The 14677-nt window shown below is 43.0% G+C and overlaps 1 protein-coding gene across 2 annotated transcripts in view; it reads right to left on the bottom strand.

The window, feature by feature from the left end:
• LOC137522634 (CMP-N-acetylneuraminate-beta-galactosamide-alpha-2,3-sialyltransferase 4-like) overlaps window positions 1-14677 on the bottom strand; it is a 216393-nt gene that overhangs the window by 59721 nt on the left and 141995 nt on the right. For both annotated transcript variants that reach the window (XM_068242716.1, XM_068242715.1), the window contains exon 7: window positions 2245-2434. In XM_068242716.1, the coding sequence (XP_068098817.1) occupies window positions 2245-2434 (190 nt within the window). The remainder of the gene's footprint in view (window positions 1-2244; window positions 2435-14677) is intronic.

Below are 14677 nucleotides of genomic sequence, written 5' to 3'. Positions count from 1 at the left end.
TGATTGGCTGTAGAGGGTTCAGTGGGACAGAAGAAGGGAAATACACCTCTCCCCAGAAGGGGTGAAGCTGTAGAAGCTGCTGATATAAGATCTATGCTGTCACACGTGTTTACAAAGCATGCTAGATATGATAGTGCAGTTCCTAGTACAGAACTTAGTGGTGAGGAAGGAAGGGCAATGCATACACCATTGCAGGCAGAGGAGAAAAAAAAATGAAGGGCCTGTTTCCACTTGCTGCGAATTCGCATTGCATCAAAACTGGAGCCAATGCATGCCAATGAGTTTCCATTGTATTTGAATTCTGCAAAGCATTGTGACTCAGGAAACAAATTGATTCCCCAAGCAGTAATGAGCGGCCACATCTGGACCACAAGTCACCCGTGACTATATGCTGTGCGATGCAATCACATCTGGGCAGTGAAAATGCCATCAGGATTGGCTTCAGTCAGGGGCAGTAAAGATGGAGAATGCCTGGAACAGTTTTTTTTACTATGTAAAATTCATTGAAATCAAAACGTGGACAGCACAATACATATGTTATGTAAGTAGAACAAATGTTTATATACTTATATATGTGTTTTCTTCCTGGAATAGTATGGCTGACCCTGCTGATTTAAGGTCAATATTTGCAGTGAGGGGTAATGGGCTTTAGAGAACAATTAGCTTATCAAAAAAAAAAATGTTGTATGTGGGTGGAAACTGGAGTGCCCAGAGGAGACCAAGCAAATACAATGCGCTCTATTCACAACATTTCTCATAAATGTCTTATTTATCACCTAAATGATAAAAATAACCTTTCAGCACATTTACAAACAAAATAATCACTCAAAGTAAGTTGTTCCTGATTAACTTCATTTCAATATCACTTTTCTTACCTTAAAGCGGAATGAAACCCAGCAATTCTTCTTTGCTCAAAAACATTAATTTACAGCATATTATATACTACCATCTTTTTTTTACTAGAACAGCATTCATAGGGTTAAACACAGGACAGAAAAGCTCAATGCTGGGAAAGCTGGACGAATCTGAACTAGAGATAATGTTATCTTATGTTTAATTGTATCAAGTGAGAAATGTGAACAAACCCTTCTCTGACAATGCAGAGTCTCCTGAACAAAGACAGACAGTCAGAAAGTATTTCTGCTTCTATTTCAACATGAAAAAACAGTTATGAATAAAATGCAAAGTCAGCTCTCAAAGCAAAAAAGTGTACTTTGGAAACTTGTAATTTCTAATTGAATAATACTACTTATGCGCAAAAGCAAATATGATAACCGTATGGCATATAAAAAGTAGGAAAACGTGTTTTTATTGAATATTATGTCAGGGTTTTATACCACTTTAAAGGAACACTATCAATACCCAAGTGTTCTAAAATGACATGTGCAACTCATGTCTAAGTAGCAGTGTAAACATTTTCCTACTTTTCATGTTGAATATCAAAAAAAAATTTCAAGCGATAGTGTTCATTTGATTGTATTATATTTTTGCTCTTTGGAAGCTTAAAAATGTAACATAGATAAGGTGAAACCAGGAAAACAGGTGAAAAAGCTTGGTGAATCATGCCCATTGTGTGGGCTTCCTCCAGGTTTCCTCCCACATTCCAAAAAGATATTGACAAGTTACCTCTACAATTGGCCTTGGTAGGGACGTTAGGCTATGATATTGTAGGGATTAAACTGTCAGCTCCTCTAAAGGAACTGTTAGAGACAGGACTAGGTACTCTGTAAACTGCTGCAGAAGATGTCAGCACTATATAGAAATATTATAATAATATAGTGTTACATTCTTCCTTGATACTGTAAAGTTAGATGATACAGTTTTTATGTACAAGGGGAAAAGAAAAGGCAGAAAATAAATGTCGCAAATTGTAAAAGTTATACAGAGACAGAACACTAAAACAGGGGTGGAGGCATGCAATGCATAAAAGAAAGGCTAATAAAGCTGTTGATCTTATAAACAGAGAGACAATCTTACCTGAATTAGTAGCAGTCTATTGAAAAAAGTTCAATTTTATGTGCTCAAATAAGTTTCACAGGTGCTTGCATGCTTCGACAGGTCAGTGGTAAACAGGTGCCTTACCTTTACCTTTCTATGGCTGTGTAGCAAGCAAAAGCACATCTATATAGAGACAGAGTAGTAATAGTATACTGTATAATAATCAACTGAATAAATGCTTCTACTGCAGGAAATTTGCATATTTGAGGACACGCACAAATTATTTATATTTTCAATGATACATACTATTGTCTCATTGTTTAGCACAGCTTTCAACCACTGGAGATCTTCATTCTTGAATGGCACAAATACCAACAATGTATCTGTATTGTTGACCAATTCTAAGTCAAAATCAGCGGATTCAGGATAAAACAAGCGAAAGGTCGTCTTGCTGCCAACGTCATTTTCATATTCCTGGACTGGAGCATTGTTCAACCTAAGCAGGATATGAGGAGTTAAAATTTGAACAGATTGGTTTGTTTGCCTTTTAGTCCTTTCACCAGTCTTTTCAAGCAAAGCTCTGTCAAAATATGTGTTTATTAAGTTAAGAAGCTATAATTACCGTATTGGTCGCCGTATAAGACTCACTTTTTCTCCCCCAAAAATGGGGAGAAAAAGTCCCTGCGTCTTATACGGCAAAGGCAGGGAATCCCCGACTTAACGCCCCGCCGATACGAACCGCGACCCGCTGCCACGTCGGGGATTCCCTTCCTTTCTGTGCCTGCCTTCCCCGTGTTCGCCTGCATCTCCTGGCCCCCCATGGAGTGTCAATAGCAGCGGCAACTTACCTTTGGCAGGCTCCTGTGCTGATCCTAGATCATTGCGCTGCCCCCCGCTAGCCTCCTCTGCCTCTCCCCTGTGTATCTGCCCCCCCCCCCCCCCCCCAGGTGTAGGAATAGGTATCGGTAGCTTACCTCCGCAGTGCGTCCGCAATGACTGCAGACATCCGTCTTCCAGGCACTTCTCGCTCTAGTGACCGGCTTGAACTGATGACGCACAGTTCAAAGCCGGTCACTAGAGCGAGAAGTGCCTGGAAGACGGATGTCTGCAGTCATCGCGGGTGCACTGCGGAGGTAAGCTACCGATACTTATTCCTACACCCGGGGGGGCCAGATAAGCAGGGGGGAGGCAGAGGAGGCGAGCGGGGGGCAGCGCAATGTTCTAGGATCAGCGCGGGAGCCTGCCAAAGGTAAGTTGCCGCCGCTATTGACACTCCATGGGGGGGCCAGGAGGCTCAGGCAGGGGGGCAAATGAGGACATATGGGGAGCACCGGAGCACACATGAGGGGGCACAGCAAGACACATGGGGGCACAGCAAGACACATGGGGGCACATGAGCACACACGACACATGGGGGGGAAAAGGAGGACACATGGGGGGCACATGAGAACACACAGGAGGACACATGGGGGAACAGTAGGACACATCTGGGGCACAGGAGGACACATGGGGGGGGAACAGAAGGACACATGGGGGGCACAAGAGGACACACAGGAGAACACATGGAGGGCACATGAGGACACAGGAGGACACATGGGGGGCACAGAAGGACACATGGGGGGCACATGAGGACACACAGGAGGACATATGGGAGGCACAGAAGGACACATGGGGGCACAGGACGACACATGGGAGGCACAGAAGGACACATGGGGGCACAGGAGGACACATGGGGGCACAGGAGGACACATGGGGATATGGGGGGCACAGGAGCACATATGAGGACACACAGAAGGACATGTACAGGATGCTCTTGGAATATGGACACACCAGGTTTAGCATTTTTTTCAATCTTAAGCACCTATGAGTCTCACCTCTGCTATCCCTTGGCCAGGTAGCAACAGCCGGTGCTCCTCTCCTGCAGGTACACCACCCCTGCAAAGCAACAACTTATCCAATAGGTAGAAGAAGGCACTCCACAGGCTCCAAACTTGCGTTTGACTTCTTTATTCGAGCAACAGCACACACTACATGTTACGGGTACTCCGACCCTTCATCAGGTGTAACCGCCCACCACCACACCACCCCTTATATAGGACCACCCATAGGAAGTACAACCCCCTGAAAGTCCAACATAAGTCCACAGGAAGTTCTATGTGATAAATTGCAAGTGACATAATAAACAAATATATACAATATCTAAATCCTCATACAGGGAACTACTATACCGTCTACCCTGCAAAAACAAGATGAGGGGTCATCCATATCCCGCAATTTATAGAGGCCCACATTAGAATTCTTTCCTGTAAAAAATTAGGGAAAACATTCTTGTAAGTAATTAAAGGAAACATTTGAAACTCACATTTTCATTTAATCCTCTAGGATTCACACAATCTAGTTTCCTTATCCAATCCACCTCTCTGCGGAGTAATACCTTTTCTCTATCCCCTCCTCGTCTAAGAGGGGGAATAGAATCCACTACCATCCATTTCAGCTGAGATGCTGAATGTCCAGCTTGATAAAAATGTCTGGCCACCGGGACATTTTGTTTCTCAGGGTTTTTATAAAAATCTGAGATGCTCCTTTTATGCTCCTGAATGCGAACTTTTACATTTCGGGTGGTCTCCCCTACATATACCAGCCCGCAAGGGCACTTTAAAGCATATACGGCATACTCTGTGTTGCAGTTATAGTTACCACCCACTCTGATCCTTTGACCAGTGTGGGGGTGGGAGATACATTCTCCCTTGATCACCGCAGAGCAGCAATTGCAAGAGCAACAAGGTTATGTACCCTCTTCCCCAGTGAATTTATTTGAATGGGAAGTTGACTTTTACAGATTTATACGTAGTTTGAAACTGAAGGTTCACTTTAAAGATTCTTTACCTGTTGATTCCAGGACTAATGGACATGGCTTATTTAAAAAATGCAACTGGACACCTGATGTCAAATGTGGTGCATTAGAAACGTTTGAGAAGGTTGTCAATAGTGAGGTAGCCAAATTGTTTGATCAAGCCAGGCATAGAAGGTTTCATGACAACCTGTCTTCTTCTGAAAGATATGCTCTTAAGCAACTTGCCCAGAATAATGATATTTATGTCACCAAAGCAGACAAGGGCGGCGCAATTGTGGTACTTGACCGTTCTGCTTATGAGGCGGAGGCTGAGAGACAATTGGCCATGCCTGGACATTATCGACTCTGTGATCGTAATCCCACTTGGGATATTAAACGTAAGGTTGATCTGATGGTCAGTGATGCCCTGCTTTTAGGGACCATTGACAAATCAATCGCATCTTACTTGACTACTGAGTACCCCCAGGTGCCTGAGTTGTACCTACTACCAAAAATTCACAAGAGTCTCGAGGATCCACCAGGCAGGCCAATTGTCTCCAGCATGAATTCAGTTTTGTATCCGCTGTCGAAATATGTTGATGCGCACCTTCAACCACTTGCTGAAATGATTCCTACATGTCTGAAAGATACTACAGATTTGCTAAATCGGTTGAATGATTTTTCTGATGTTCCTGATGATTTGCTGTTATGTACTTTGGATGTACAAAGCTTGTTCACCTCCATACCCCATGTTGAGGGGATGGAGTGTATTGAAGAAAAGCTCTTGGAAACCAATGTGCATCACAATAAAATCTACTTTTTACTAGATTGTTTGGACATGGTTTTGCGGCAGAACTATTTCAAATTCAAAGAAAATTTTTACGTGCAGACACAGGGCACAAGTATGGGGTCACCTGTAGCTCCGTCATTTGCAAATTTATTTTTAACAAAATTAGAAAACCAAATGTTCTTGCAGAATCCTAGTTACAAACAGCAGCTTCAGGGGTACTTCAGATTCGTGGACGACATACTCATTTTGTGGATGAGGCGAATGCAATGCATTCAACCATCAAATTCACGGCGGAATGCTCAGTGGAGAGCATAAATTTCTTAGACGTAACCATCAGCAAGGGTGATGGTAGGTTTCGGACGAAATTGTTTCGGAAGCCGACTGAAAGAAATAATTTACTGCGCATGGACAGCTTTCATGATGAAAAACTTAAAAAAAGCATACCGAAGGGACAATTTTTACGCGCTCGGAGAATTTCGTCCACTGATACTGAGTACCGTGAGGCTGCTACTAGGCTTGTAGACAATTTTGTGGAGAAAGGTTTTGACAAGGATAGATTGGTACAAGTTAGTGAAGAAGTAGGCACTATAGGCAGAGGGTCTTTGTTGGTATCAGGAATGAACAAGAACAAAAAGTCTGAAAGAATTCCGTTTGTTTTACATTTTGGCCACCTCTCTAGGAAAATAAGAGGGATAATACGTAAGTTCTGGCCTATTCTACAGAAAGATTCAGAGGTTGGTTCTCTTTTCAAAGATATTCCTTTGTTTGCATACAGGAGAGGCAGAACAGTGGCCAATTTTGTATGTAAAAGGGATCCGAAACAAAGACAGACGATTGGTCGCAGAGGCACGCATCCTTGTTGCTCTTGCAATTGCTGCTCTGCGGTGATCAAGGGAGAATGTATCTCCCACCCCCACACTGGTCAAAGGATCAGAGTGGGTGGTAACTATAACTGCAACACAGAGTATGTCGTATATGCTTTAAAGTGCCCTTGCGGGCTGGTGTATGTAGGGGAGACCACCCGAAATGTAAAAGTTCGCATTCAGGAGCATAAAAGGAGCATCTCAGATTTTTATAAAAACCCTGAGAAACAAAATGTCCCGGTGGCCAGACATTTTTATCAAGCTGGACATTCAGCATCTCAGCTGAAATGGATGGTAGTGGATTCTATTCCCCCTCTTAGACGAGGAGGGGATAGAGAAAAGGTATTACTCCGCAGAGAGGTGGAGTGGATAAGGAAACTAGATTGTGTGAATCCTAGAGGATTAAATGAAAATGTGAGTTTCAAATGTTTCCTTTAATTCCTTACAAGAATGTTTTCCTTAATTTTTTACAGGAAAGAATTCTAATGTGGGCCTCTATAAATTGCGGGATATGGATGACCCCTCATCTTGTTTTTGCAGGGTAGACGGTATAGTAGTTCCCTGTATGAGGATTTAGATATTGTATATATTTGTTTATTATGTCACTTGCAATTTATCACATAGAACTTCCTGTGGACTTATGTTGGACTTTCAGGGGGTTGTACTTCCTATGGGTGGTCCTATATAAGGGGTGGTGTGGTGGTGGGCGGTTACACCTGATGAAGGGTCGGAGTACCCGTAACATGTAGTGTGTGCTGTTGCTCGAATAAAGAAGTCAAACGCAAGTTTGGAGCCTGTGGAGTGCCTTCTTCTACCTATTGGATTAGCATTTTTTTCCCCTGGTTTTTGCCCTCTTAACCTGGGTGCGTCTTATATTCCGGAGCGTCTTATACGGCGCGAAATACGGTAGTACCTGCCCCTGCCTGTTTTAATTTTCTTGTTATCTAAGCATTATAATTCATGTTTTGTGGAGGAACTTCACCGAGTGTAACTTTATGATTATAATTGCTTATTTGGTATTTGCGTATTATACCATCTGCCAAAATACTAAATTTGACTGCCCCCTCTTTAACCTCCTGAGCGGTATGCCGACACTGTGCCAGGCATGCCGCTCAAGAGGTTTTGGTACCCTCAGGAGTCCCTCAGTATAAATCTATTAGGTTATGTGGCAGCATTTCATGTTAGCTAGCACTAGGCTGGCTAGTGTAGGTGCCCTCCACCCCTCGATCGCCCCTAATCCCCCTGATCCAGGCTCTATATACACACCAAGCCTCTTTTCAGTGATCACCACAGCCTCCCTGCACAGCTCCGGTTTTCTCTATGGGGAGGATCGGGACTGCGCCTGACGTCATGTATGATCTTCCCCATAGAGAAGCCTGGAGCTGTGCGGGGAGGCTGCTGCTGCAATCGCTGGATAGAGGGCTTGGTATGTATATAGAGCCTGGTGTGGGGAGTGGGGGGCACCTATACTAGCTAGGCTAGTGCTAGCGAATATGTAATGCAGCCACATAATCTAATAGATTTATACTGGGGGAATCTGCGGCTAGCAAAACCTCTTGAGCGGCATACCATTCAGGAGGTTAATAAATATTTACTCCCATTTGAAAATCTACATATTATTGGAAAGTCTAGAGTCTTGGCTTTCATTTGCATGATACCCCGTGCCAATGCAATGTATCATTCCTGAGTCGAGAGTGTCTGGCTATTTACTACCGGTTTATAACGTCACATAAACTGTAACCAAAGGCATTAAAAAGAATGTAAGGCTTCTTGTGAATAATAAACAAGAGAAATCTTAAAGTATCATTTGCCCAATTCTGAATTCAATATCAATATTTATCAATTGGTACAAAGAGTGAAAAATCAGGACAATTTTGTAATAAAAATTATTAATTTGTTATATATACCGTCAGGTCCATAAATATTAGGACAGCGACACAATTCTAAAATTTTTGGGTCTATACACAACCACAGTGTATTTGAAATGAAACAAACACAATGGGCCATATGAAATTCACTTTTTCACCTGAATTTTCTCCTAGGTGATATTTTGACAACTTGTAAATAAAATGCCTTTTACACCACCAGCAAGCAAACAATTTAGACAGTACAATTTCACTTACCTTTTGTTACTTTTTCCATTGCAAAGTGCTAAAAAGTTAACAAATTGAAGATAAAAAATTATCTCCTAGGAGAAAACTCAGGTGAAAAAGTGAAGTGCATATAGCCCATGAGCTTTAACTGTAGACTGTCAGCTTTAATTTGAGGGTATTTACATCCAAATCAGGTGAACGTTGTAAGAACTACATAGTATGGATACAGAGGTGCCAAGAGGATAAAAGAATGTAAAAGTTTAAAACATGAGGAGGCAGTGGTGGACTTACCTCCTCCAAGCAGACACAAAAATTGCCAATGTGTTTGTCAAATACAACAAATTTATTTACATACTCTGGGGGACAATGCAATGCGTTTCGCAGTTTTGATCCCGCTTCATCAGGCCATAACAATGGAGCAATAGCATATGTGGTGAGTACATTTGAAATCGGCGCCGGTAGACTTGGGCGCAGGATAAAGCAGTATATGGCTGATCCTGCTTCTGCACAAGTCCGGGCCGATTTAATTACTATTTCCCCTCCAGGCCGCCATGGATAGTGGGGGAATGAAATAATTCGGCTTCCAGCGATTGCTGGAGGCCGAATTATTATGTTTTTAAGCAACCTCGGCTCCGTCTTCTGACAGAGCCGACGTTACTGAGTGCTGCAATAGGAGTGATTCCTATTGTAGTCTATGGAGGTGCCGGCTGCGCCCAAATCTAGCAGCGCTGAAAAGCACTGCTCCGTATGTGGTCAGTAGAACAGCCAGGCACCTCCCAGGCCTGGCTCTCCTATTGACCACATATGCTATTGCTCCGTTATCTGATGAAATGGGGTCAAACCTACGAAACACATTGCATTGTCCCCCGGAGTATGTAAATAAACTTGTATTTGGCAAACACATTTCCATTTTCTGTGTCTGGAGGAGGTAAGTCCACCACTGCCTCCTCATGTTTTAAACTTTTTAGATTATTTTATAAACTTTTTATATTATTTTTTTGGAGCCTCTGTATCCATACTACGCTATATTAAGTCCACCCGTGGTGGAGGGGTGTTACCTGCTTTTTTCCTCATCTACGGAGAGTGACTTCTTAATCCTGAGTGGGGTCAGGTCTAATCTCCCCACCTGCCTATACGGTGGTTGCCTTTGAGGTAACCCTGCTTTGTGAGTATAGCTTATTACTCTATCATACTTCATTTCAACTACCAGTACATACTACACTATATTTTGCTCTTGGTCTCCCTACTCTGTGTTGTAGGAACTACAGTAGTTTGCATAGGTGCCTCCCACTTGTTAAGGGACCAAAAGTAATGGGACATAACAATCATAAATCAAACTTTCAATTTTTAATACTTGCTTGCAAATCCTTTGCAGCCAATTACAGCCTTAGGTCTGGAATGCATAGAGATCCCTTTAAGGGGCGGGGGATAGAGAGAGGTTGTTGTTGAGGAGAGAGACAAAAAGTTTTAAGGACTGAAGCAATGGGTCCATTAGGCCTTAATGAAAAAACAACTTTCTTGCATGCTGGACCCTTGAATTGTTAGATATATTTGATTACATTATGTATTAATCCATATTTGTCTATCATTAAGACGGGTAATATCTGTGATTTCTATGAACAAATGAGATTTATGCTGCCGTACAGGATTTGTCTTGAGGACCATGGAGTGATAAAATGTATGATCAATTGTTATAGTGCGGTTATGGTCCTGAGAACCTGTAGGTTGGCAATATGGGATCTGTGTGTTTTTATCTCTGTTGCCGGTTGCCCCTTCGCTAGATGCCCACCTTGTTTGTATGAAATGGAATACTCCAGTGTAACCTGAATTTAATGCCCCCCAAGTGTTTTTAAAGCGCACTTTTTGTCACAGAACACTGTCTCACGGTTGCTGTGGCTGCGGAGACGCGTACACCTTTAAGAGGGATATGGCAACCTTTTTGTAGCATATGTTGGTAGACGAGGGGCGGACTATAATGTTATGCCTGCTGTACAGATGCCCCTCCTTGGGTTGCAATGTACACTAGGATAACGGCTCCGACATAAGTGTATTATTGTGTTTACAACTTTTGCTATTACGGTGGATAACCCCACCGATTGGTCAGCGTAGTGGAGGCGGAACTTGAATCTCCGCCCTCCAGCCCTCGGATTAGCGTCTTCGTAGCCAATGCAACCAGCTTGAGAATGGAGGAAGTGATGCGACCGGAAGGGGCAGAGCCTGGTGTCCTGTCTTAAACCCGGAAGCTCACGTCCTCCATCTTTAGCGGTACGCAGCGTGACCAAGCGTCAGGAGACGCGAAACGGCCGTCGCTAGCCACCCTTATGCCCACCACCCACCTCCACTACGATGACCCACTAGCCTAAGGACATGTAAGATCCAACCATGCACGAATGTTGTAATGCAGTTTACTTTGAAAAATGAAGAAGCTTGTTGTACTGTTGCATTGTCACCATTGTGGAAATAAATCCAGAGACGGAAGGTGCACGCTCTGGTGATGTCTATGCATTCAATGCAAAAGATCACAAGACACTGGGTTTCATCCCGGGTGATGCTCTGCCATGTCTCTACTGCAATTGTCTTCAGTTCCTGCTTGTTCTTGGGGCATTTTCCCTTTAGTATGGTCATCAGCATATGTGACATGCATGCTCAATCTGATTCAGGTCAGGTGACGGACTTGGCCAATGTATACCATTCCACTTCTTTCCCATCAAAAACTCTTAGGTTGCTTTTGCAGTGTGCTTTGGGTCATTGTTGTCACAGGGGCCCTAGTGGTCAGACCGCAAATGGCTGCCGTTGGTGCTCCCGTTCTCACTCAGCGGCATCCCTCTCAGTGTGGCGTTCTGCAGCAGCAGCAGCCTTGCGTTCTGCAGATTGGCGCTCCCGTTCCTCTCATGCTTCCATTTACTTTTCCAGGTCAGTCTCAATCAGCTTTCGCAATGCCTGCTGCAGTACCGGGTCAGCACCCATGGACAGTCTAGTACTGGCCAGTTCCGGGCGAGTACTTTAAGAAACTCTGGGATTGGGGACCATACTGATATTCTCCTGCGTAACTGTTAATGCAGGGCCCTCAGGATTCACAACCTCTGTACGGTCAGGATTCTCAGTCTCTGGTTCCCCTCGATTTGGGTTAGATGGGCCGGCGTCTACACATCCAGCTCCCGCAGTTGCAGGGTATCCCATTGAAACAAGTCCGTTACCAGGTCCTGTTTCCTGCGGCCGACGTCAATGCCTCTCGCTTGGCAAAGATTTTGCAGGTCTGACAGGCACATGTTCTTGTAGTTCCTGGACATTTACATGCCAAATAAAATAAAACTTTTGGGGAGGGGTACTGGCTACACAGTCTCTCTGTATATATAAAAAATATATTGCCTTCCAGCTACACCAACGAATTAGTTCGTTTCTGAATATAGCGCTAGCGCTATCTTAGATACTTTTCAGCACAACACAGGTCCCAACCGCTGCCAAACACTGTCACAGGAGCCCTAGTGGTCAGACCGCAAATGGCCTTCCAAACGGTGCCAGCGCACGGATCGTGCGAACTCGGGTTGCAGTCAATGCGCAGGAACCGTTGGGAATTTGCCGCAGACAAACCAGAAGGGAGCCTGTGAGGTACGGTATTTACAACTTACACACGATTCCAGGATATAACCGCCACCACCACTGATATGGGCCAGTGGACCCGACTGCCTGACTGATCCTGCGAATAAAAACGGTTAAAACACGCTGTATTCTGTCTAGCCAACAACGAACAATAGTAGCGTCTCTTCAGAGACCTGAATAATAGGGTAGCTAGAACAGCAACTGACGATAGCGTTGGTTTATTGAAAGCAATATAAATAATATATACAGACATTAAAATCAACAATTATTAAAACAGTAATAGCCAGTATGAAATAAAAGGGAGAAAATACTTAGGATTTGTGGAAATATGTCCGTTCTGGGAAAAACTTGTAGAGTTCCTTTTGTTCAGTTCCAGCAAAGTTTAAAATCCACGCAAACATTGAAAATGTCCTTTGTTCAGTTTCACCAAAGATGGCCGATCAAGATGGCCGCAAGCCATGTGTCCTTTGTTTCAGCTTAGACAAGATGGCCGCCAACCATGTGTCCTCTGGCTGGCAATGTGCTCTCAGGAAGGTGGAATTTGGATGACTGAAGCCCGCCTGCTGGCCCTGTGCTTTTGATGAAGCTGGTTTGGGGGTGTGGCAATGCTGGCCCCCTCTGAGTTACCAACAAATGACAGTTCATTCCCTCAGAGATTTTAGGGCTAAACTTATAAAATGCTGTAACTCCTGAACCATACACGTTATATTTAGGGGGGGTAAGAGATTCATACTTGTTGGAAAATACAGATTAATATGACATCAGACATGGCTAGGCCAGCGGGTCAGGCTCCTGAGAAGATTCATATCTCAATAACCGGACAGGCTATCACAATGAATGTCATATCAGCACGATGGCCAGGTTTTACCGAACAAGACGATATGAATTTTATAGCTGTGCGACATACGGTTTTCGTATACCGACAGGAAATCATACCACCCAGGCTTTCAGATTGGCCATTCATCAGTGCCAAGAAGTCTGGTGGGGGGGGGGGGGGGGAGTAGGTTTGGAGTAGCCCCCTGCTGGGGAGGGAAGCCTTCTGAATAGAGTCCCCAGCTGGTGACTAGAGAGGTAATGAAAGATAAGCTAATTAACACAGAAGATACGAGATGTGCAGCATCTGAAACTATGGATACTGGAAGCCTGTGCTAGCATTTTTCCTGCAGTGTTGCTATCAGTGTGTGAAGAGTGGGAGAAGAGGGTTGCATTGACAATCCAACACAATGGGCAGCACATTGAACACATTTCAGTGGTCAGAAACTTTTAAATAACTCATGAAAGAATAAATTTATGTTAAAACTAAGCACACCATTGTTTTTCTTGTGAAATTCCCAATACGTTTGATGTGTCACATGACCCTCTTCCTATTGGAAAAACAAAAGTTGGATTCAAAATGGCTGACTTCAAAATGACCACAAACAGGAAGTTAATATCACCAACCATTCCCATTTTATTAAGGTGTATCCATATAAATTGCCCACCCTGTATATATAAAAAATGAATTCAAAGTAAACACAGATTATTTCCAGTTTGCAATGCTGGGAAGGTCAATGTTTAGGGTATGACTATACAATATATAGGAACTACAAATATCCGAGCAAAATAATTTAATTGGCATTAATTAAAATTTATATTTACCAATCATATGCAATGTGAGGTCTCAAGGGGCCTGTGATGTCACCCTGATCACTCCCTCTCTGGAGCCTTAAATCCTCTGGTATGGCAGAGTGCTTAGCAAGAGGCTTTTTAGGTGTGGGAGGTGTCTCATTGTTTGAGAGTCTCCGTTGTTTGAGAGTGTCCTGTACTATGTGTGTCCTCTAGTTTATCCCTCATTTCTGTCTAAAACTCAACCCCAGGGATTGACCTCTATCCAACTGGAATTGGAGGATGTTTCTTTTGAGTTGAACTATTACTAGTCATTTTAAATATTTTTCTTATTTATTCACGATCTTCCCCTGGATGTGTGATATTGTCCCCTACCTGTAGATGGCACTATTGCCTTAAATATCATGATCTGGGCATATTAAAAAAAAAAAAACAACGAAATAATCTTTGACCTCCTAAACCAGTGTTACACGTTAATGTTGACATTGCTTCATATTTGAACAATGATTTATAATCCCTTACTTCCTTTAATACATAAAATACACTTGTGAATACACTAACCAGCCAGGACTGGGCATCTCCTAAGCTGCTTCAATAAATGCATCTGTGTCTTGTCTTAGCTATTCATTACAATTCTAACAAATATGCAAGCTCTTTTGTGACTGCAGAAATCCTTAGAATTGAGCATATGCTAGTATATTGGTATCATGATGAATATATTCCAGTTTAAATCTATCTATATAAAAGAAAATGAAAATAATATCTATTCCTATCAATACATAGAAGACACATGGGCCCATATGCAATTCACCTTTTCTCCTGAGTTTTCTCCTGGGCCATATTTTCAAACTTGTCAATAAAATGCCTTTTAAACCCCCCAACAAACAAGAAAACGCTCAAAATAATTTTGATACTACTTTTTCAACTACTTTTTGGTACTTTTTCAATTACAAAG

This window comes from Hyperolius riggenbachi, chromosome 6, assembly GCF_040937935.1.
Source record: "Hyperolius riggenbachi isolate aHypRig1 chromosome 6, aHypRig1.pri, whole genome shotgun sequence".
NCBI classification, from domain to species: Eukaryota; Metazoa; Chordata; class Amphibia; order Anura; family Hyperoliidae; genus Hyperolius; species Hyperolius riggenbachi.
This window is presented reverse-complemented; position numbering and strand designations above follow the sequence as displayed.